At 51.8% G+C, this 20,639-nt stretch overlaps 1 protein-coding gene across 2 annotated transcripts in view; it reads left to right on the top strand.

The window, feature by feature from the left end:
* The window catches only part of PTK7 (protein tyrosine kinase 7 (inactive)), a 49,996-nt gene that overhangs the window by 2,454 nt on the left and 26,903 nt on the right, over positions 1–20,639 (top strand). The window contains exon 3 of one of the 2 annotated variants that reach the window (XM_065058966.1): positions 1,420–4,650. In XM_065058966.1, the coding sequence (XP_064915038.1) occupies positions 4,620–4,650 (31 nt within the window). In that variant the 5' untranslated portion in view covers positions 1,420–4,619. Of the gene's footprint in view, positions 1–1,419; positions 4,651–20,639 lie in introns of those variants that run through there. The other variant, XM_065058965.1, reaches the window with a different exon arrangement.

The following is a 20,639-nucleotide window of genomic DNA, read 5'->3' as shown; positions in this document are numbered from 1 at the left end:
GCTACAACTGTGCACCCCGTCTTTATGCAGTACCTGTGGCTATAACTGTGCCATGAGCTGAACTGTGCGCAGATCCAGATGCAATTTCCCCACTCTCCCACCACCCTTCTGTGTTGGATTTGTCTAGAAGATTGGACATCTTTGCTGGAAATAGAGATTCTGATCCATCCCACAAACCTGTGCCCTCTGTACCAGCTGGGTTCATGTCTCTTCTTCCTCCTGTCACTAGGTGAGGGAGAAGGATCTGAGAGGAGTTTTGTTCCAAGCTTCACATCTCTTCTGGGTACTAGAGCTCTTCTGCCAGACTTTCCCTTCTTCTGTGCAGGAGGCTTTTTTCTTGTTATCTTCTGCACATGCAGTACTCTAGGGAAAAGCCACTGCACTTGAGAATCATGTCAACCTTACTGGAGGCCTTTGGGTGCCTGGTATCAAGAACATCCTTGTGAGTAGGCAGGACAGCAACTGGAGAGGAGCAGAAGGTCCTCTGCCCCCCGCTGAGGATGTGCTGCATTCCTTGTGCATGTCAGGAGCCTCCAAGCCTCCCTGCATCAAGTCCCCTCTCTGTGCATTTCCTTTTGCTGCCTTTTGCCCGGTGCTGTTAAGTGTCCTGCCTGTGTGATGCCAGTTTCCCTTGCCTTCTCTGGCCTCCCATGCTGATCAATGACTAGCAGGGGGGCCCATTTTGGCAAGGTCCTATCTCCCCACCTCTTGCCTGTCAGTGTTGGTTTTACGACCCAAGTGGTGCAGTATTGTCAGGGTGCTTAACTCTGACTTGACTTGTCTGTGGCCTGTTTCAGTGTGAGGAAGCAGCCTACGAGGAGCGGCGGTACCCAGCTGGGAAGTGGGCATGTGTCACCAAGGGGGAGCCCATGTATGAGCAGAGCATCTCCATGAGCTTCATGAAGCTCATGCGCTACATCTGCAAGGAAAACTCTGTAGGTGTGTGCAGTCAGGGGCTGGAGGGGCTGGCAGGCTGCACAGAGGGAGGGCCCTGCCACTGTTCATCTGGAGTGGGGAGGAGGGCTGCCACCACAGACCCAGCTGTCTCACTGTGCCCACTGCCTTCCTACCTCTTTCCAGGTTGCTATCTGGGCATGACAGTCCCAGTGCTCAATGAAATCCACCTGACCAAGGAGGGAACTGAGCTGGAGCGTGAGGTTGTAACTGCCTATTATCTCCCGGGAGAGTTCCAGCAAAACCCACCTGTTCCTACAGACCCTGAAATCCACATCACCGAGAGGGCATCACTCCGGGTTATAACCAGGTGACCCCAGCATCAGAGGTGTTTTCTTAGCTCAGCAGATGTGTATGAACTCCCTGCATGGCTGCTGTGGGTCCTTGGGCAGAGGAATGGGAGCCGTGGTTGTGGGAAGGGGGAATGTGCTGGCTCTGTTGCTTAAGTTGCTCCCTTTGTTGCAGGGTTTTCTATGGGATGACCACTGAGGAGACAATTCTGCGAGAGATCAGTCACTTCTGGGAGCTCTTGGGCTCCACAGACACTGTCCTTCGGGAAACCTACATTGTGGCTGCTTATGAAAATCCTAGCATCCCTCAGCGCCGCAATGAGATCTGGTTCATCTGCCGAGCAGAGTGAGTCCCCTCTGTGACTGCAAACTGTCCTGCAACTGGACCTGGTGTAAATGGCAGTTCTGACCCAAAGGAGATGAATGCACATCCTGACCCACCATTCATCCACAAAATGACAGCCCAAGAGACTAAGGGGTGGATTTGTACACTGCCGTGCACGTGCCCAGATGGGGGAAAACTTGCCTGGTCTGCACTTCACCTGCTCCCACAAGGGCCAGCTGAAGCTGCAGGTGGCACCAGAGAGAGCCTCTGCAGCGAGTTTCTGGTGGGAAGCACCTGGTGGGGCTCATGTCAGGCAGTAAATGTGTGGACTTGTGCAATGTGCTAGCCTGCCCTGGGTTTCAGCTCTGAGCTGGGGCTGCAGAGCTGTGCCAGGCACACTAGTGGGGCTTGCAGCTGGCAGTATCACAAGCTGAGGGCGTCTAGAAGGAAAGTGACTGTGTATGAGGTGTGAGGCTCTGTCTGGGTTGTGGCCTGTGTCCTGTGAGAATGGTTGCCTGTTCCAGATGGAGCCACTGAAATGCTGCTACAAAGATGGGAGCTGGAGGGTGAAAAGGGCTCCCCACAAGCGAGATGTGGATCCTGAATGTTTCCTGCTGGGGTGGCTGTTTTTGTATTGTTGGGTACCTCCCCAGCTATCACTCACCATCCCTCAGCCAGGGCTGGGGCACTGGCAGCCTTTGGTCATCAGTTGTGGGTGCTGTTTTGTGGACCTGCTGCAAGCTGAGAGGGACAGGTCCTGACAGCAGCAGCAGTGGCACTGCTGTGTGTTGTGTTGTGCATTGATCAATGAGTTTCACAACCATGAATACCGTCACGCTTTCCCAAGGGAAGCTGGTAGTGCCAACAGTAAATAAACCCAGCTCAAACAACTGCAGCTGCAGATCAGTGATGGTGCTGAAATGGAGGGTACCCAGGCTGCCTTAGGAAGAGCCTTGCTCTCTCCCTCATCAAGATGCTCTAGGCTGTAAAACTGTGGCTAGTTAGAAGGGCTCTAATGTTTGCGCAGGTGATGGTCTTGTGTCCAGCCAGGAACAGCCTTTGCATTGCCACACAGGCTGCTTACGTTGCTGCTACAATCAACTGTAGCCACACTCCCCTGCAGGTAAGGTGGTTTTCTGTTGGATGGGGTCTGCTCTAGCTTCATTTTTCACCTGTGCAAAAAGCAGTTTCCTTTGACTGTACTGCACCTGGGCACCTAATCTTGGGCACTGAGAATTCCAATGTGAGTGCACATCATGCTGGTTGGCTGCAGGAACTGGTGTACTTTTGCAGGAATGTGCTTAAGTGGCTCAGTGTGGAGGGACTTCTGGCTGCTTCTGACCCAGTTCCCAAAGAATTTCCTCCTTCTGTAACTGGAGGTGTGCTGTGTTCCTCGCTGCCTGCTGGTGCTGCTCAAACTCTGGCCCTTTGACCCTACATTGCAACCAGAGGGGGCAAGACCACGGCCAGTTCTGTGGCCTTGTTGCCCTGGCAGTACTGGTGGCTTCTGCCACTCCATTTTTCAGTCAGATGCTGTTCTCTGCCCTGTCCAGACTGGCTTGCCCTCTGGCAGCAAGGGAGCCTGGCTGCCCAGCCTGTGGCTGTGATGAGAGCAGGGCCAAGCGTGTTCCACCCTCCTCTTCGAGGGAGTAAGCAAGCTTCAGGCAGAGTCTGGGCAAGTGCAGCAAGAGCAATCAGTGGTTTCCTGGGTATCTTGTGGTATGGTTCTTGTCCCTGGGGCACTAAAGGCAGGTAGGGCTGGGGAGGTGCTGTGACAGCCTGCAGCTGTGAGGGCTGATGTGGCAAGTGCTTCTCAGATAAAAGTGGTGATACCTGGATCAGCAGTGCTGTGTTCACCTCTTGGGCAAGGAGAAGCAATTCCCTTATGTGAGGCTGGGATGAGGTAGCTCAGCATCAGTGGGAGAGCAGAGTCAGCCAGCATGTGTGGGACAGAGACCCTTACTACACATCAGCTGCTTCGCTTGCTTGCCCTGAGCTTGCAAGTGGAAGTAAACTTGCTTTCTAGAGCTTGCTGAATAGGCTGCCACTTCCTCTGAGGCTGTCTGGTCCCCAACCACAATCAGAACAGCTGTCAATGACAGGAAGCAGTGGCTTTCCCATGAGAGAAGACCAGTCTGCGGTTACTGGCAAAGCTGCAGAGCCACATGCCCTGCGGGGTCAGCTCCATGGTCTCCCAGGCCCTGCTGGAGGTGTTAATGGTAGGGCCCTCTGGTGCAGCGCCAGTCTGGCACCACCACACAGTGCAGCAGGCGTGCTCCAGACTGTGCCACAGGCTTTGCCGGGTCAAGCCTTCAGCATCCTCTGTGGCAGATCCAGCAGCACTCTTGGGGATACTGTGGGGTGTCTGATGGCAAGTCTTCTGGGCAGTACCAAAAGCAGCCAGCATTCTGGAGGCTCAACAAACCAGCTGATAAGCTGGTGTTCAGAGCTGCAACCGGCAGAGCCAGTGACACGGGGCTGCAGCGGGCTCCCTGGGACACGTTTGGTCAGGCAGGGAGGCCTCCAGCCTGCACTGTGCAGGTGGCCAGGCCAGCTTGCACAGCTGTGCCCTGACCAGCTGATGCAGACAAGCCAATGTGTTCTGCAGCTGGGGCTGTGTGTCCTGCCTGCAGCAGGGTGCAGAGCTCCTGGCTCTCAGGTGTCCCCGTGCTCTTACAGGGTCTCAACAACGGAACAGGGAGGGTGCTTCTACCATCAACAAACAGCCTGCCTCGGAGGAGCCCCTTGGCGGGAGGGGAGCTGCTCGGGCCGCCCAACGCTGGAGCTTGCTACAGACAAGAGCAGGGCGCACCTCTCGTCTCCTCAGCGGCCCGTCGGGCCCGCCCTGCGCGGGAGGGTGCTGGCGGGAGCGGCAGACCGAGCCCAACATCGCCCACAGGGCCCAGCTTTCCCCCTACCCGTGCCCCGCCCGGTTTCCGGTGGCCGCCCCGCCCCCGGAAGCCCCTCCCGACAGTAGCGGCAGGCGGGGCGGCGGCATGGCCACAGGCTGGCGCGCGCACTGACCGGCGCGGCCGGGAGCGGCGCGGAGGATGGCGGCGGTGCGGGCGCTCCTGATGCTGGGTGAGTGCGGGCCGGGCCGGGCGCCGCAGCTTCTCCTGCCCTGGGGATGCGGGTCCTGGTGCCCACCCGCGGCGGCGGGGCTTCGTGCCCAGCGGGGCCGCGCCCGGGGCCGTCGGTAGGGCGAGGGCGGAGGGGCTTCGCGGCTGCCGCCCTCGGCAGGCTGTGGAGGCTGCCTCGGTGGCTTCCTGGGCCGAGCCCCCGGTGTTCGGGGCTCCCGTGAGCCTGGCGGTGATGGGTCCCGGCGGCCTGGAACGGGCCTGTGTGGCTGCGGCGCGGAGCAGGGGCTGCGCGGGGCCGCGTCGCTTCGACCCCGAAGGGCAGCCGCGCCTCCGCCCCCAGCCCCAGGCTCCCCAGCTCCGGCTGCAGGAGCTGCCGGAGCGCCTTGCCCGGCTCTCGTTTCCCGGCGTGCGCCGGCTCGCCCTGCCCGCCAGCCCGTGCGGGGGAGCGTCGCGCTTAAATGAACTGGGATGCAAATGTGCCAGACATTTGCCGTCTGGGAGATGGCGAACATGCGCTCCCGGAGCAGCGGCGCTTTGGGGAAGTGGCTCCAGGAGCCGCCACTCGCTGAGCTCGGCCCCATCTCGTAGCCTCTCTGGGTCCTGGGGTGAGGGCTGACCCCAGAGGGTCTACTTGTGTGCAGCAGGGGGTGGTTTTCCCATTTAGTTTGAACGGATCAAAACTCGGAGGAAAAACAGTGGTCACACAGTGGGCTCCCATCTGTGGAAACTGGCTTTCCAGCCACTGAAGGGGTTTTGTCCTTGCTGAGCACATGTGGATGTCTCCTTCGTGCCACCCGCCATGCTGTGCAGGGTGTGAGCCAGCTACCCTGCCTTTTCCCAGCCCTTTCATCCTCATCAGTGGCACAGTGGCTTGGAGGCAGCTGGTTGATTTTTCTGGCTGCTGCTTTTCATGGTGTTCAACTCCAGCTGCAAGACCCAAAGTCATCTTCCCTCCCTCTGCTCCATGATGGTTCTTCCCACTGGCCTCCTGGAGCTTCCTCACCTGAAGATCCTGGAGTTTTGGCTGTGGTGCAAGAGCCACCGACAGGGGTTGTGAACTGGTTTCTAGCTTGGCTTTGAAGGTCCCAAGTCTGCCCCACGCCACACGGCTTTGTTTCTTGCCCTCTTCAGCTGGGAACACTGCAGACAGGGTCCTGCATGTTGCTAGTATCCACTTGTGGTCCCTTCTGCATCACCATGCACAGTTGTTCAGTTTGCTTTGCAATTTCTGCTGCAAAATGGAGAGCAATCTTAGCCCAGCACCTGGGGTTGGAGGGGAGGATACTGCCTCTGAAGGAAAGGTATTTATAGCAGTGCTGGTCCTTGCATGTCTAGAGCTGTGATTGAGCCCTGCTACCAGGCTGCAAGTAATGTCCAATTTACAGCTGATAAGCATAAAAAAGCCACACTTACTTAGCTGATTGCCACTGTAAGTGCCGATTGCCTTGGCAGCCTTCTGGGAAGGCTGTTTCTGCAGGGAGAGTGCACACTTTGCTTGGGCTGTGATCTGGAGCTGTGGGGCTCTGCTGCACTGTTCGCCTACCTGACAGGATGCTGCCACCAGCAGCTGGGGTGTGCAGATGGCACCCCACAAGTGGTCTCTGCCCTCTTTCCTACCAGCACGCTCCCCTCTCCAGTTGCTGGAGTTTCTGTGCTGCTCCAAGCACGTACTCTCCTTCTCATTTCTCCTGCTCAGCAGGACCATGTGTGCTGCTGTCTGGCTCACGGACACTGTAAAAAATACCAGACACCAGCAATGTGTGCAAAATGTACGGTTTGCTGTCTAGGTTTTGCAGGCTAGTGCTGTTTTGTGGGTTGAGGCGAAGTGTCTCCTTTTGTCTGCGGATGCTGTTTGGAGAGAGGGCCAGGGAAAGCCCTGTGACATGTGGGGTATCCAGGGCTCACATGGGTCCTTTCTGTGATCTTCCTTTGCCACGTATGTGTTCCAGGAGTGCTCGGTGCCTGTGCTGCCAGTCCCTGTTCCTCCATTTCCGTTGCTCAGTGAAGCTGTGATCTTTCTGGCAGTGACACTGCAGCATGCCAGATGTGCGCTGGCTTCTGCTGGAACATGTGGTTGAAACGCTAGCAGAAGAAGTATTTGCTGAGTCAACTTTTCTTTAAAGCTAAAAACCCCCCAAAGATCTGTTTTGTTCTAGAAGTGCCTCCATGTCCTGTGTAGAGCTGTATGTTTCTGTTTGGCACTGCTTTTCTTTTGCTTGCTAGGAAGCCTGTTCTGAAAGAAAAAAATCTCCGAAAAAATGAATGATCAAATAGGATCTGAGAATGTATCTTGGGTTTAAAGAGTCCAAAATAAATGTCCAATAGTACAACTTGGTTGACTTTCACTCTTTGAACTGCCATCTGTTTTCCAGTGGCTCTGAGTCCTTTGCAGCCAGACCAAGTTCTATGATAGTTGATCTGAGTGACCATGCCTTCAGCAGCTGAAAAGCTGCTCAGCACATTTCTGGGCCGTTTTGGGGAAAAGCGGTGACAAACAAATACAATTCTTCTCTTGTGAAGCATGTGATCCCCCTTGGGACTTAGCAGTGCTCAGGCAGTGCTCTGCACAGGCTGTAACCTCAACATCACAGAAGCTTCGCAGGCAGGGTGACACCATAGTCATGGCTGTAGGTATTTCTTTGTCTCCACACTGGGTCCTGGACCGCCGAGGACTGGCACTGGCCTGAGGTTATCATGTTCTGCAGCCTTTAAAGACATTCTCTAATCTCTTAATTGACCTGGAATGAGACTGTCTTCTAAAGGCAGATGGGCATCTGTGTTTAGTTGTGCGCTGGTTGATCAATGTTCTTGCTGACGGGAGTGTATTTGCTCCAAGTCACAGAATCATAGAGTGTTCTGAGTTGGAAGGGACCCACAAGGATCACCAAGTCCAACTCCTGTCCCTGCACAGGACAACCCCAAAATTCACACCATGTATCTGAGGATGTTGTCCAGTCTCTTCTTGAACACTGTCAGGCTTGGGGCCGTGACACCTGGGGAGCCTGTTCCAGTGCTCCAGCACCCTCTGGCTGAAGAACCTTTTCCTAATATCTAACCTAAAGCTCCCCTGGCACATCTTCCTGCCATTCCTTTGCGTCCTTAGTTTGCTGAAGCACTCTTACTCAAGAGAGATAGGTGGTTGGCACTGCACGTCTGTGTGTTACTCAGATGGATTTGTTTGAGCAAAGGCTGGTCCATGTTGCATCCAAGCAGATAGGCGTATGTGTCCTGGGAAGGCAGGCCATGCTGTCTCTAAAGGCTGTAGAACCCAAGGGGAATGGAGGGAAGAAGGGAATAAAGGAGTGCGAAGAGAAGAGCCTAGCTTTGGGGCAATGGGCAAGAATGCAAGAGCCTGTAAGTGATAAGACACTTAAAAAAAGATCTGAAGGCTGTGAGGCCAGGTTACAGGTATTTACTAGGGGAACTTTACACCAATATTTTTCTTTCCTTCACAGCAATTCATCTGCTATATGAGCTGTAGAGATCAAAGCTATATTCCAGCAAGCACACGTGGACTTAAGTAAATAGCTGGACCTACACCTCTCTCCAGTGAATAAACACTCTTTCCTCTCTGAACATTTTCAAATCTAGCTCTCAGGCCTGGAATGCAAAATATTTCACATTAGCAGTGGGTGTTTCCACTGCTTTCGATATTTGGGAACTTGAAACAAATGCTTATTTAGCAGCAGACAGACTTGGGTACAAACGTGCTCTTTGTGAAGGCAGTTGCTGCTGCAGTGTTTGCAAGGAAATTCCCCTGAGATTGGAGGACATGCAATTGTTCGTCCAGATCACAAGGAAACAGGTCAAGTTCTTCTAACATGAGTGGCAGTCTCCTGAGCCTCCAGGTTCCCCCAGGTGAACACCTTTGGCATGGTGATACCTCCTGGAGAAGACTGGTCATACCCAATGTGGGAGAAGGACAAGTGTATTGTCTTTTACATTTATAAGAAACCAGCGGTGTCTTGGGGAAGAGGGGGAAGGCAGATGAAGAAATGATGATTTGACAATTGGTAACGTATTGGTTCTTGAGCATCAGTGTGCATGTAGGCATGGCAGAAGTGCTGTGCTGGCTGACCTGTTTCCATGTCCTGCTCCTTGCCTGGAGGATGTTGAGAGACAACATCCAAGAGCTGCTTGGAAATGGCTTTGGTCTGTTAGAAAAGCAGAAGTTATATTGCGCAGTGGGATTAAAGGGCTGTCCTGTGAATGTAGCATACCATCTGTGCTGGCTTGCCTGGAAGAAGCAATCCCACTGCTGGGCATGGAAGGATTTGTTCTCTGAGAGACACCTGACAGGGAGCAAAAAGAGATTCTGCAGTTTTTCAGGCTTTTCATGTGGCTGCCTGCTAGAGCAGGGGCTGTTCCTGGGCTTTGTCATGGTTAGGAGGCTCTGCATATGGTTCAAGTTTTGTTCCTGATGCCCTTGTGAGCTTGCAGCAGTCCAGATGCATTGTGCATCTCTTGCCATTTAGGGAGGTTGTTCAGAGGGATCATGAGTAAGGTGGGAGACCCTGGGGTCTTTTAGAAGCTGTTTGCTCGCTTCCTAATGCCAAGGTTATTGAACCACAGCATCAGAAAGCAAGCACATGGCTTTTTGATTCCAGAGGATGTGGCCTGGGCAGGGTCCTGCCCTTCCACCTCCTTCATCGTACCCAATCCTGTCAGGGTCTGCTGTACTGGTTGTGTTGATGAGTTGTCAGCTTTCCATTTGTCCCTCCTCTTCCTCACCTGTTGCTGGGAGATCTGATCCAGGGGCTGCTTTCCTGCATTGCTGTTGGGTGCTATGTGAGTGAGCAGTGTCCCACCACTTCTCAAGTCACATGATGTCAACAGATCCACCTTGCATTGGAGTGGGAACTGTTGCTATTGCTGTTTGGTTTAGGCCAGATAGATGATGTCCCTAGACAAAAAAGGGCCAGACTGAAGGATCATAATGAGGAAGACCATCTCCTATTTCAATCTTCCTGTGCTTTCTGAATGTACCACTGTGCAGGCAGTGGGAAGGAAAAGAGGCTTGCAAGGCATGTCTTTATACAGCTGTAGGTTGCACCAGAAGCTTTGCAGAATGCTCACAAGTGTCTGCGGTCTCAACGGGTGGAGCACTGGAAGAACAGTTGTCTGGGGTTTCTTCTGGATGCTCTACTCCATGGGAGACGGGTGCAGGCTGGTTGTAGTGAATCTCCTGTGGGCTCTTGAGGTTGGAGGTATATTCAGTGTGTTAAGCAGCTGCAGGTCTCTGGGTCTAGGCTGTGTGTCTTGTGGGTCTTGGTGCTGCTTGAATTCAGGTTGAATAGAATCCCATCCAAAGGTTTGTCAGGTGTTACCTCTTGCCTCTACCTGCTTTGGCATGTTGCAGCACAGTGAGGATGAACTCATGACACTTCATCAAGGCAGGGACTCCACTTGGGATCATTCCTTTGTTCTGGGAAAACACTTGGCAGCAAGCAGTGTTCTCCTGTGTTTACCTGTGTCTCTTTTTAATCTGTGCAGCCCCTGCTGAGTAGCTGTGGAAGATCTTCAAGCCAAACACAAGTGGTCTTTGTTTCAAAGCATCAATTTGTGTTGGCAGCCAGATCTGCAACGCATGTGCTTTTCATTGACTGCTGCTCCAGCTCTGTTCCTCACCCGTGCCAGCTTTTTTAAAAATTTAATAGAAAAATGTTTTTCCTGAGTTTAAAAGGCTGAGCTGTACAGTACTTCTAGTTTTAATTTAAGCCTTACCTTTTTCAGGGAAGCAATCTCTGTGCAGAGAACAGGCTGCTTTCCTCTCCTCTGAGAGGTAACCAATACTTGCTGTCTCATGAGCAAAGAGAGAGGCAAGAGAGTGGTCTGAAAGCCTGGTCTGTGTGCCTGGGATGCGGAGTTTTGGTGTGCCAGCCCAGCTTGGGCCATTCCTGAGCCTGTTTGTCTTAGCGCACTTTGGGAAGGTTGATGGGTAGGTGCTTTTGTTGATACTCTTTGCAGACTGTTACTGCCTGGGGCTGCTGCTTTGATTTGGTCAGTTTTCAAAAATCTGTGCTCTGTTCTCTGATTTTGACCCTCTGAAGTTGTTCTGCAAAGACTTCTTTTGAAAACACATTTTAATACTTAAAATACTAGGTGACGTTCAGGGAAGGCCCAGGTCACTGCTTATAACATCCCTGTTGATAGTGAACAGATGGATGCTGAGGTGTCCATGTGCCCCAGAGAGCAGAAATGAAAATTAGCCAGATCCAACCACAGTAGAATTCAGACTGAGACTTGGCAGCGTGTAATGTTGCAGTGATGGTTCCTTGAGAAATCCCTGTCCCCTTGCACAGCGGGTACACACAAATTGTGTACTGGAGAGGAGGCCTGACTGGTTTTAGCTGATGATTCCTCATGTGAGATGGAACTTGCTGGTGGGATACCAATGGCCTGTCTTCTCCTTGTCAAATTAAGCTCTGATTTGAATGGAGCAGGCTGGAAGTTTGGCATTTGTGGACTGGGGTGTGTACGGGGCCTCTGAGTGTGTGTGAATTGAATTCACAGAATCACAGAGTGTTAGGGTTTGGAAGGGACCTCAAAAGATCATCTAGTCCAATCCCCCTGCCGGAGCAGGAACACCCAGATGAGGTTACACAGGAATGTGTCCAGGCGGGTTTTAAATGTCTCTAGAGAAGGAGACTCCACAACCTTCCTGGGCAGCCTGTTCCAGGCTCTGTTACCCTCACTGAGAAGAAGTTTCTTCTCAAATTTAAGTGGAACCTCTTGTGTTGCAGTTTGAACCCATTACCCCTTGTCCTATCATTGGTTGTCTCCGAGAAGAGCCTGGCTCCATCCTCATGACATTCACCCTTTATATATTTATAAACATTAATAAGGTCACCCCTCAGTCTCCTCCAAGCTAAAGAGACCCAGCTCCCTCAGCCTTTCCTCATAAGGGAGATGTTCCACTCCCTTCATCATCTTTGTTGCCCTGTGCTGGACTCTCTCCAGCAGTTCCCTGTCCTTCTGGAACTGCGGGCCCAGAACTGGACACAATATTCCAGGTGTGGTCTCACCAGGGCAGAGTAGACGGGAAGGAGAACCCCTCTCGACCTACTAACCACCCCCCTTCTAATACACCCCAGGATGCCATTGGCCTTCCACTTGAACTTACCCAGCAGTTCCCTGTTTAAGCACGCAGGTCTCCTGGCTCCCTTCCTTGACTTCCTACGTGTCAGGATGCTCTGATCTTGTGCCTGGTAGAAGCAGTCCCTGCATACTAACCAACTATCTTGGGCCCCTTTACCTTCAAGCAGCCTTGCCCATGGGATTTCCCCTAGCAATTGTTTGAAAAGGCCAAAGTTGGCCCTGCTGAAGTCCAGGGTTGTGATTCTGCTAAGTGTTCTGTTTCTGCCACATGAGATCCTAAACTCCACCATCTCATGGTTGCTGTAGCCAAGACAGCCCTCAACCTTTATTGCTTCAACCAGACCCTCCTTGTTAGTGAGGATGAGGTCCAGCAGCGCACCTCTCCTAGTCGGCTCCTCCACCCTTTACATCAGAAAGTTATCGTCAAGGCACTGGAGGAACCTCCTAGACTGGCTGGCTTGCTGAGTAGTCCTTCCAGCAAATATCAGGGAAGTTAAAATCCTCCATGACAACCAGGGCCTGTGACTGTGAGGCTGCTCTCAGCTGCCTGTAGAAGGCCTCATCAACTTCCTCACCCTGATCTGGTGGCCTGTAATAGACACCCACAACAGTATCACCCCTACCAGCTTGCCCCTTAATTTTCGCCCATAGACTCTCAACTCACCCCTCATCCGTGCCTGGAGAACACTCAATACATTGTAGTTACGCTCTCATGTAAAGAGCAACTCCACCACCATGACTGGCTGGCTAGTCTTTCCTGAGAAGGACATAGCCATCCATGACCACATTCCAGTCATGTGAGCTGTCCCACCTTGTCTCTGTAATTGCCACCAGGTCATAGTCTTCTGCCCGAACACAGGTTTCTAACTCCCCCTGCTTGTTCCCCATGCTGCATGCATTGGTGTACAGGCATTTCAGAGATGGAACTGAGCACACCAATTTCACTCTATGGGGTTGGGAGGCCTCCCAGCCTTCATCAACTCTAGAGTGCTGCCCCACTGATGCAAGCCCAGCTACCACTCCATCCCCCTTCGAGTCTAATTTAAAGCTTTCCAAATGAGCCTTGCTAATTCCTGTCCCATCATCCTTTTGCCCTTGTGAGATAAACCTTTCCCACCTATCACTGTTTGGACTGGTGTCTTGTAAAACCAGCTGTTATCAAAGATCCCAAAGCCCTGCCTGTAGCACCAGTCTTGTAGCCAATTGTATACAGACTGAATTTTTCTATTCCATCCCATGTCCTCACCCAAAACTGGAAGGAGGGAAGAGAAAATCACTTGAGCCCCAGGCTCTTTTACCATCCGTCCCAAGGCCTTGAAATCTTTCTTCACCACTGTCAGATGGTCTGGACCTCTGAGGTTGGGATGTTTTGGATCATTGTTCATCTTGTGCAACATGATGAACGAGGTAAACTGATACGAGCAGACTGCTGCCTGGAAAGTAGGGTGACACATCAGATTTTGGATGTGCGAACCCTCTTGCTCTGCAAAGTGAGATGCTGCAGGCTGTGAGAAAAAGGTGACACGCGCAGGGAGCTGTGTGGGAGGGGGCTGGAGTTTTAAGTGATTATTAGAAGTCTACTTGTATTTCAGCTTCCGGTTGACATACATTCAGCTCCTAGATGACTTCTGTCCTGGAGGACTAGAGTGTCTGTGAACACTTTGCTCTCTGACTTCAGTGCTAATGACAGGTATTTATTTTCAGGGTAGCTCTGGGGTGACAGGCTTTATAGCTTTTCCTCTCCTGTGATGCTGTTTGAGATGAGGTTTGTCCCAGCATCAGGATTCAATGCCTGGGTGCAGCTTAGGCCACCCTGAAAAGCAGCCGGGACAGTGCCCTGCTGCTGTTGATACGGGCACACCAGCAAGTTGGCTCTTTCCTCCATCACCCCAAGCGAGAGCGCTCTGCCCCAGAGACACAGCATGAGGAGGCCAAACCCTCTGCTGGCTGGAGAGGGGAGACCTATGTGCCTCTGGGCAGCTCTGTGCAGGGTTGTCCTTGCTGTTGAACATGATCCTGGCAGAAGATAGGCATGGTGTTTCTTAAGGCCAGCTATAAATGCTCTCCTCATTATGATTGCTTCTCAGCCTCTGTAGTAGTACAAAGAAGGCCTTTGATTCAAAAACATACAGTGACTCTCCAAATGGTTAAAGGTAGGACAAGCTGGGGCTTGCAAGTGTCTTTACTGCTCTCCACACAGCATGCTTTGCTGTGTGTCCTGGCTCTGCTGGGGAGGCCCATTGCATGTGTGACATGGTGCTGGCTCTGTTGAAGTCACCAGCAGTGCCTGTGTCAGTGGGAGCAGAAAGGTTATGGTTTTTGTCTTTGCCAGCAAAGACAAGATCAGAGAAGATAAAACCAGGCACTCTTGTACGGTGCCACACAGGGCAGTGCATCCAACTCTTCCAAACCATCCATGGGAGTGTAGATGGGTTTGTGCTGCTGAGGATGTTCAGTTGTCTCTGCAGCTGCCCTGGAAAGAGGCTGACATCAAAAGTCTCCTCCAGCTGTTGAAGAGCTGTGCAAATCATCTTAGACCAAAGAAAACAGAGCTTCCTGTGAGTTACTTGGCATTGTTCTTTGTTCCTATTCCTCAATGCTGCCTGCTGTGAACACTGGGAGCCATCAGAGAGCACCTGACAGGTGCTGTGGGAGGGGCCAGTTCTTGGGCTGAGCTTCCAACTGCAGCAGAGAGCTGGCTGAATGTCAGCTAACTGTCTTGAGATCACCCTTTCCCCCAGACAAGTTTGAACAGATGTTTATCCACTATCTTCTGAGCAAAAGCCGAGCTGTGAAGGTGACACATGTGATTTTTCTCTGCCAAGTGAGCTCCCGATGGCTTTCCCTGCCCATTGTGTGTGCTTGCAGCCTTCAGATGCATATGTGGAGGAGCTGCTTGCTGGGGCCTCACCGGCCACAGCAGCACTGACTCTTCCATCTAGGTCCTACCTCTGTCTTGCTGCCTTGTTGCTCTCCCCAGGTGCAGCTGTTCCTTCCTTCTCCAGTTGTGCCTCTGGTTCTTCTCCTGTATCCAGACCCTCTCTGTGTCATGCCACCTGTGCACTTCTTGGACTTCCCTGTTCCTCAGTTAATCTCCAGTGCCTGACTGTGAGCACTGCTCTTTTGCCAGGTGTGGGTGTGGCTTCCTCATCCCATCTTGAGGTTGCTGTTGTCTCCTTGAGACAGGGAAGTGGCGAGAAATGAGAGCAGAGCTGGGGCAGGGCTACTGAGATGTTCAGGTGGTTCTTGGAAATCGAAGACGTTTTTGATAAGAGTTCTTCCACTGAGCTAAGGAAGAATCTTAAACCCACATGTCCTGAAGCAGAAACCATTAGTCTGAGTGATTAACATTTTGGCAAGGAAATAAGCACCCGGTAAACAAGAGTGTTGTGCTGGGCATCCTTCAGTATCACACTGTGTTGCTGTGGCCCTGCTGAGCTTTGGCCCTGCCTCTCACTATCTGGAGATGCTCTCCTGTGTGGCTCCTGTGCAGATGAAGACATGCTGTGGGTTTGATGGAGCAATCAGTCCATTTTACCTGGATTGCTGAGCGGCCACAGCAGGTAGCCAGGCACCTGCAGATATCTGGGCACAACTTCTTATTCTCCAAGACCTGGCTGTTAGGTGTCTGTTGCTACTGGTTTTGTGCTTCCTTGGCATTTGGTTGCTTAGGATGTCCTTGTGCTCTTAACTGGTGGATTAGTGTCTGTCCAATAAGAATTATTTGTTCTACAGAGACATTGGGAATTAGCTGTCCTGCCACTATGGAGAAAAGTTTTTCAAGGAGATTTGGGCAGTATGAATTTCTGTCTCTGCAAGTCTGTTATACATGAACTTTTCTTTAATTTGTCACTGGGGCTTTGCATTAGATCTGTCTGTGGCAAGCATTCTGCCTAGCTGTCGATTTCTAAAAGTATTCCAGAAAGTGCCTTGTTTGTATATTCTTCCCACTCAGTGACTTTTATCCATTTTTAGCTGAAAGGTAATGTAGCAATGTCTCATAGAGAAGCTACCTTTTAATTAATATTGCATGAGAAGAGGAAATATTAGCTTCTCTGTCTACTTTCCTATTTTTGTGGCTTTTACTAATAGTTTCATAAATGGCTCTAATGAAAATAAACAAGGATTTGTTCTGTGCCGTCTTTGCTTTCAGAGGTGATGCTGCAGGCCCAGCCTCCCTGGTGATGTTTCCACCAGGAGGCAGGTCCTGGGCTGTAGTAGCACAGCAGTGGCGGCCATGCACGACCATTAATGGTGGTTGTGAAACAGGGCTCGTCTTCAGCTTTACAAGCAATGAAAAGAGGAGCTGGATGAAGTCTGCAGACCTGTAGGTTGTAGTTGGGGACAGATATGGGGAGTTTTGGATGATGCTTTGCAGTGAGGAAGAAGGCAGTGCCATATAGGCTGAAAATGGATGTGTGACACACAAATTATATAAACCCAGGGAGAAGTGGTGGACAGCCAGGCCCTCCTCTGCAAGCTTCAGGTGCAGGCAGAAGTTAAAACCCAGCAGTGTAGAGCTTGTAAAAATAAGAGTGGCACCAATGCAGCCAGTAGCATGAGACTGATTTCAGGTATCTCCTCAATGTCTTTTGGCAGGTCCCCTTGTCTCTGGCATTGCTGCATACATGGGGCAGTTTTTAGCTTGCAGCACCGTGGTGTTCTTGGGAGCACCTTTCCTGGGAGCTTCTTCCCTTCTGATGAGAGGAGAACAAACAGGTCAAACCTGCAGTAAACCAAGTGATGAAACAGGATGCTCCAGAGACTTGCTCACCTTGAACTGGACCCACAGCGCAGCCTTGCTCTGTGGGGAGAATGGCTGTGGGATGTAGAGCTGTATGTGACATCCCCCAGCCTCTGTGCCGTCCCTGTGCTCCTGGGAAGGCAGAGTGGCTGGCTGGGTACTTGTGGGTGGGCTACAGAGAGGCAGCTGCATGCAGAGGTGCACAACTGAATCCCTGCAGCAGTTGCTGTGGCAAGACTATGGCACTGGATGAACCATTTCTCTCATGAGCTATAAGCTGTCTGGGAGAGCTTAGCCAGCTGGATTTTTGTGGCAAATCCCATCTGAGTCTCTACAGGCAGATAACTAAGGGGAAACTTAACTGCAAATATACTGCCATGACCTGGAGAGATTTAAAATATTTATCCCACAGCAGAGCTTGGGAGATAAATAAGCTCCCTGTCTGCTTCCTTGCACGCAAGACTCAGGAGTGCAGCTGTCCCTTTGTCCCCAGCTCTCAAGAGTTCTTCTTGGAGCTGGAGGGTTGCTTATGGGTGGGCTTGAAGTCCCTGTAGATAGTGTAAACACATAGCTGCCAGCAAAATGGAGTGGGACACAACAAGGGTACTTGTACTGGTGTAGATGTGAGTTCTTGTCTGCAACCCCTCTCCCTTCAGTCATGCCCCCAAGCTGCTGTCCCAGCTCTTTTGCTCTCAGGGTGTGGATGGAGCTTGCTGGTGAGCTGTGTCAGGCTTGGGGTCTGCTGGGTGAGGTTTGTAACCCTCTCACCTAGCCCCTTCAGGAACCAAGATCTGGAAGATGTCCTGACCAAGCATATTTGAGAACCAGCACAGGTTTGGGTGGTACCGGGGAGGTTTTTCTACTTCCAGTGGGTTTGGTGGCAGCATGCAGAGAAGCAGCTCACTTGGTCAGTTTCTCTACCAAATCTGCTTCATTCTCCAGCAAACAGGCCTGGGGGAGCAAGAAGGACTTTCTGGCATGAGTGCATCATGCCCAGCGCAGCCTTTGCTCAGGTGCTGACCCAGTGTCCTCACTGCCTGGAGAGAAGCCAGCTCTGAGCAGCAGCCTTGTCTTCTCTGACAGTGTGTTGGTGAAGCAGCTGGCTTTGCTTGGAGGCTTCATGTGCATGCTTCTGCTCTTTGCACGGCTTCCCTTGCTCTGGCCTCCTCCTCCCCACCCCCCTCATCCCTCTTTTGTCTCTACAGCCTGAGTTTCCATTCTCTGAGCTGGCTGAGGCTCCTATTTTCTGAAGGGAAGCACCAGGCAGCTTTATGGAGCTTGTTCAGTTTTTTCCCCATCATCTCCTGGAATGGCATTTCAGCTGGAACAGGAAAAACATGAAGCCCTGGCCAGGGGCTCCCTCTGCACACACACAGTACTGTTGTGGAGGAATCCCTCTTGGCTGGGCTTGTGATGACAGAAGCAATGTCAGCCTCAGTGAAGGGGTGTGAGGATGTAGCAGTGAATGCTTGTGTGATACCTGGAGGTGCTGGCCCCAACTACCACAAGGCAAAGTTCTCAGCCACATGGACCTTGTGGGTGAAGCAACGCAGCCTCATTGCTGCAGGGTCTTGCCTCCAGCCCTGGGGCAAGGAGAGCTGCAGCTCTGTCACAGCTCTTTCCCACTAGCAGGACCTACCTGGCTGTTCAACATGCCTGGGCTCTTCTCTATCACCAAAGGGGTTTTGCTTTGTAAAGACCTGGCCCCTTGCTTAAACTGTGGGGAAGCATCATCCTTTGATGCTGCTGCACAGGGAGCATGTGACTCATCCTGGCTCTACTTGGCGGCTGGCTGCCATGTTTCCTTTCATGGAAGAAAAGGGAAATACCTTTGCTTTGCCAGCCAGAGCGCTAGACCTCCAGATTAGTTGCATCTCCAGCCGGCCATGCACTGACAGTAGTATATGTCAGTGTTTTTGAGGAAGCCAGGGAATCACTCAAGGGCTCTGAGCAAGGCTGGGAGAGTCAGCTGGCAGGACTGGGGGTGCAGCAAGCAGCTTGCTGGTGCTGAGTCACCCCTGAAGCATTTGTGTTTCTCAGTGGAGCTTGGCAATGCAGCTGGTGATGTCTGCTCGGGAACCTTTGGCTGACGCACTATTAAAGACGGTTTTATTGAGCCAGCAGGATTCCCAGCTCCTGCATTGGGCTTGCGGCCTTACTGTCTCACTTGTTCCTTTGTTTATCTGCCACCAAGATACTCTCCTGGCCTTTCTGGGAGTTCCATGGCCACCACTGCCTTTGCTGCTCAGCAAGCAGGCACAGGCTCACCTGCCTGACCAAAGCAAGCCTTCTCCACAAGCTGGAGGCAGAGTGGTGCAGACAGCTGACAGCATGTGCTTGTGCCCTGTGTGTTTGGGCAGGAGAAGCTACGGTCTGGTTGCTAACTCTGCCTTGTCTCCCTCCTAGCTGCACCACTCTGGCACTGTGCTCATGCCTTGGACTGGTTCTCTGGGATGGGGGCTCAGGAGGGGTACCAGGGCTTCTCTTAGGGGCCTGGGACCACACAGTTGTCTCAGTGCTCCAACAGAATGTCATCCTTTTCCTGGGACCAGGCATGTCCCCTCAAAGATCGTAGAATCATAGTCTATTCTAGTTTGGGTTGGAAGGGCCCTTCAAAGGTCATCTGTTTTCTGGTGATAATTGCTCAGAAATTTGGCTTAGCTGTTACCAAGTATGGGATCCTGGGCCTGGAAGGGCAGGGGGGACTTGCTGACTATTGGGGAAAAAATCCCTCACAGCTTGCATCTTGTCTGAACAGTTCTGGGGAGGCTAATGGAAATTATGCTCAGTGGTTGTGGCAGAGTTGTCTTCTCAATGGATGCTTGGAGCCTGTGTTTGAAAGCACCCCTCCATGCAGAGGGCAGTGGAGAGGTGCTGTGGGCCACCAGGGGTGACCTCAGGCTGCGGTCCTGCTGCAGAGCAGTTGTCACTCAGTGGTAGACCAGCAGCTGTTTCGAAACAAAGGCTTGCTTCTGCCTTACGTCATAAAATCATAGAATAATTTTGGTTGGAAGAGACCCTCAGAATCATCAAGTCCAACCATAACCTAAGTCTAGCACTAAACCACGTCCTTGAGAACCTCGTCTAAACGCCTTTTAAATGCCTCCAGGGATGGTGACTCCACCCCTGTGTGTCTACACAGATGTGTCTTGTGGTACAGCACCATAAAATCTGTATCAGCACAAGTAACCCCATGTTGTTTGTGCATGGAGGTCTGTGTATTATGTATAAAACTCCTGACAGGGGGCAAGATACCATAGACATAATGTTTATTTTTGTGATAAATGACTGACTAAGCATGGTATCAAGACCATCAGAGCCAAGATGTAAGCAGAGCATATGAATACCACAGAAAACCTTTAAGCATCACAAGATGCTGTGCACTGCCATTTATTGTTGGTGACAGTTTTGACGATGGGATGTTGCCAGCTGATCGTAAAATCATAGAATCATTTTGGTTAGAAGAGACCCTCAAGGTCATAGAAGCCAGCTGTTAACCCAACACCCGCACTAAACCAATTCCCTAAGAACCTCATCCACGTGTCTCTTAAACACCTCCAGGGATGGTGACTCCAACACTTCCCTGGGCAGCCTGTTCCAATGCCTGACAACCCTTTCTGGGAAGAATTTTTTCCTAATATCCAGTCTGAATCTCCCCTGGTGCAACTTGAGGCCATTTCCTCTTGTCCTATCACTTGTTACTTGGGAGATGAGACCAACACCCTCCATGTTACAACCTCCTTTCAGGTAGGTGTAGACAGTGATAAGGTCTCTCCTCAGCCTTCTTTTCTCCAGGCTAAACAGCCCCGGTTCCCTCAGCCGCTTCTCATAAGACTTGTGCTCCAGACCCCTCATCAGCTTCGTCACCTCCTATGCACTCTCTCTAGTACCTCAATGTATTTCTCATGATGAGGGGCCCAAAACTGAACATGGTCATAGGCCTCCTGGTGGGATTCATGAGGGTGGCCAAGGTCTGGGCAAATGTAATCTTGCATTGGCCTGCAAGGATGGAGGGAGACAGCTCTGCAGTTTCCATTTGGGACCCAAGTGAAACAGCCAAGTGTTGTGGGAAAAGCAGGTGCCCCCAGCAGTTACAGCATGGGGATGTCTCTGTGCCTGCCTGCGTTCATCTTGGGTTACTTGTCCTC

This window comes from Columba livia, chromosome 3 (genome assembly GCF_036013475.1).
Source record: "Columba livia isolate bColLiv1 breed racing homer chromosome 3, bColLiv1.pat.W.v2, whole genome shotgun sequence".
NCBI classification, from domain to species: Eukaryota; Metazoa; Chordata; class Aves; order Columbiformes; family Columbidae; genus Columba; species Columba livia.
This window is presented reverse-complemented; position numbering and strand designations above follow the sequence as displayed.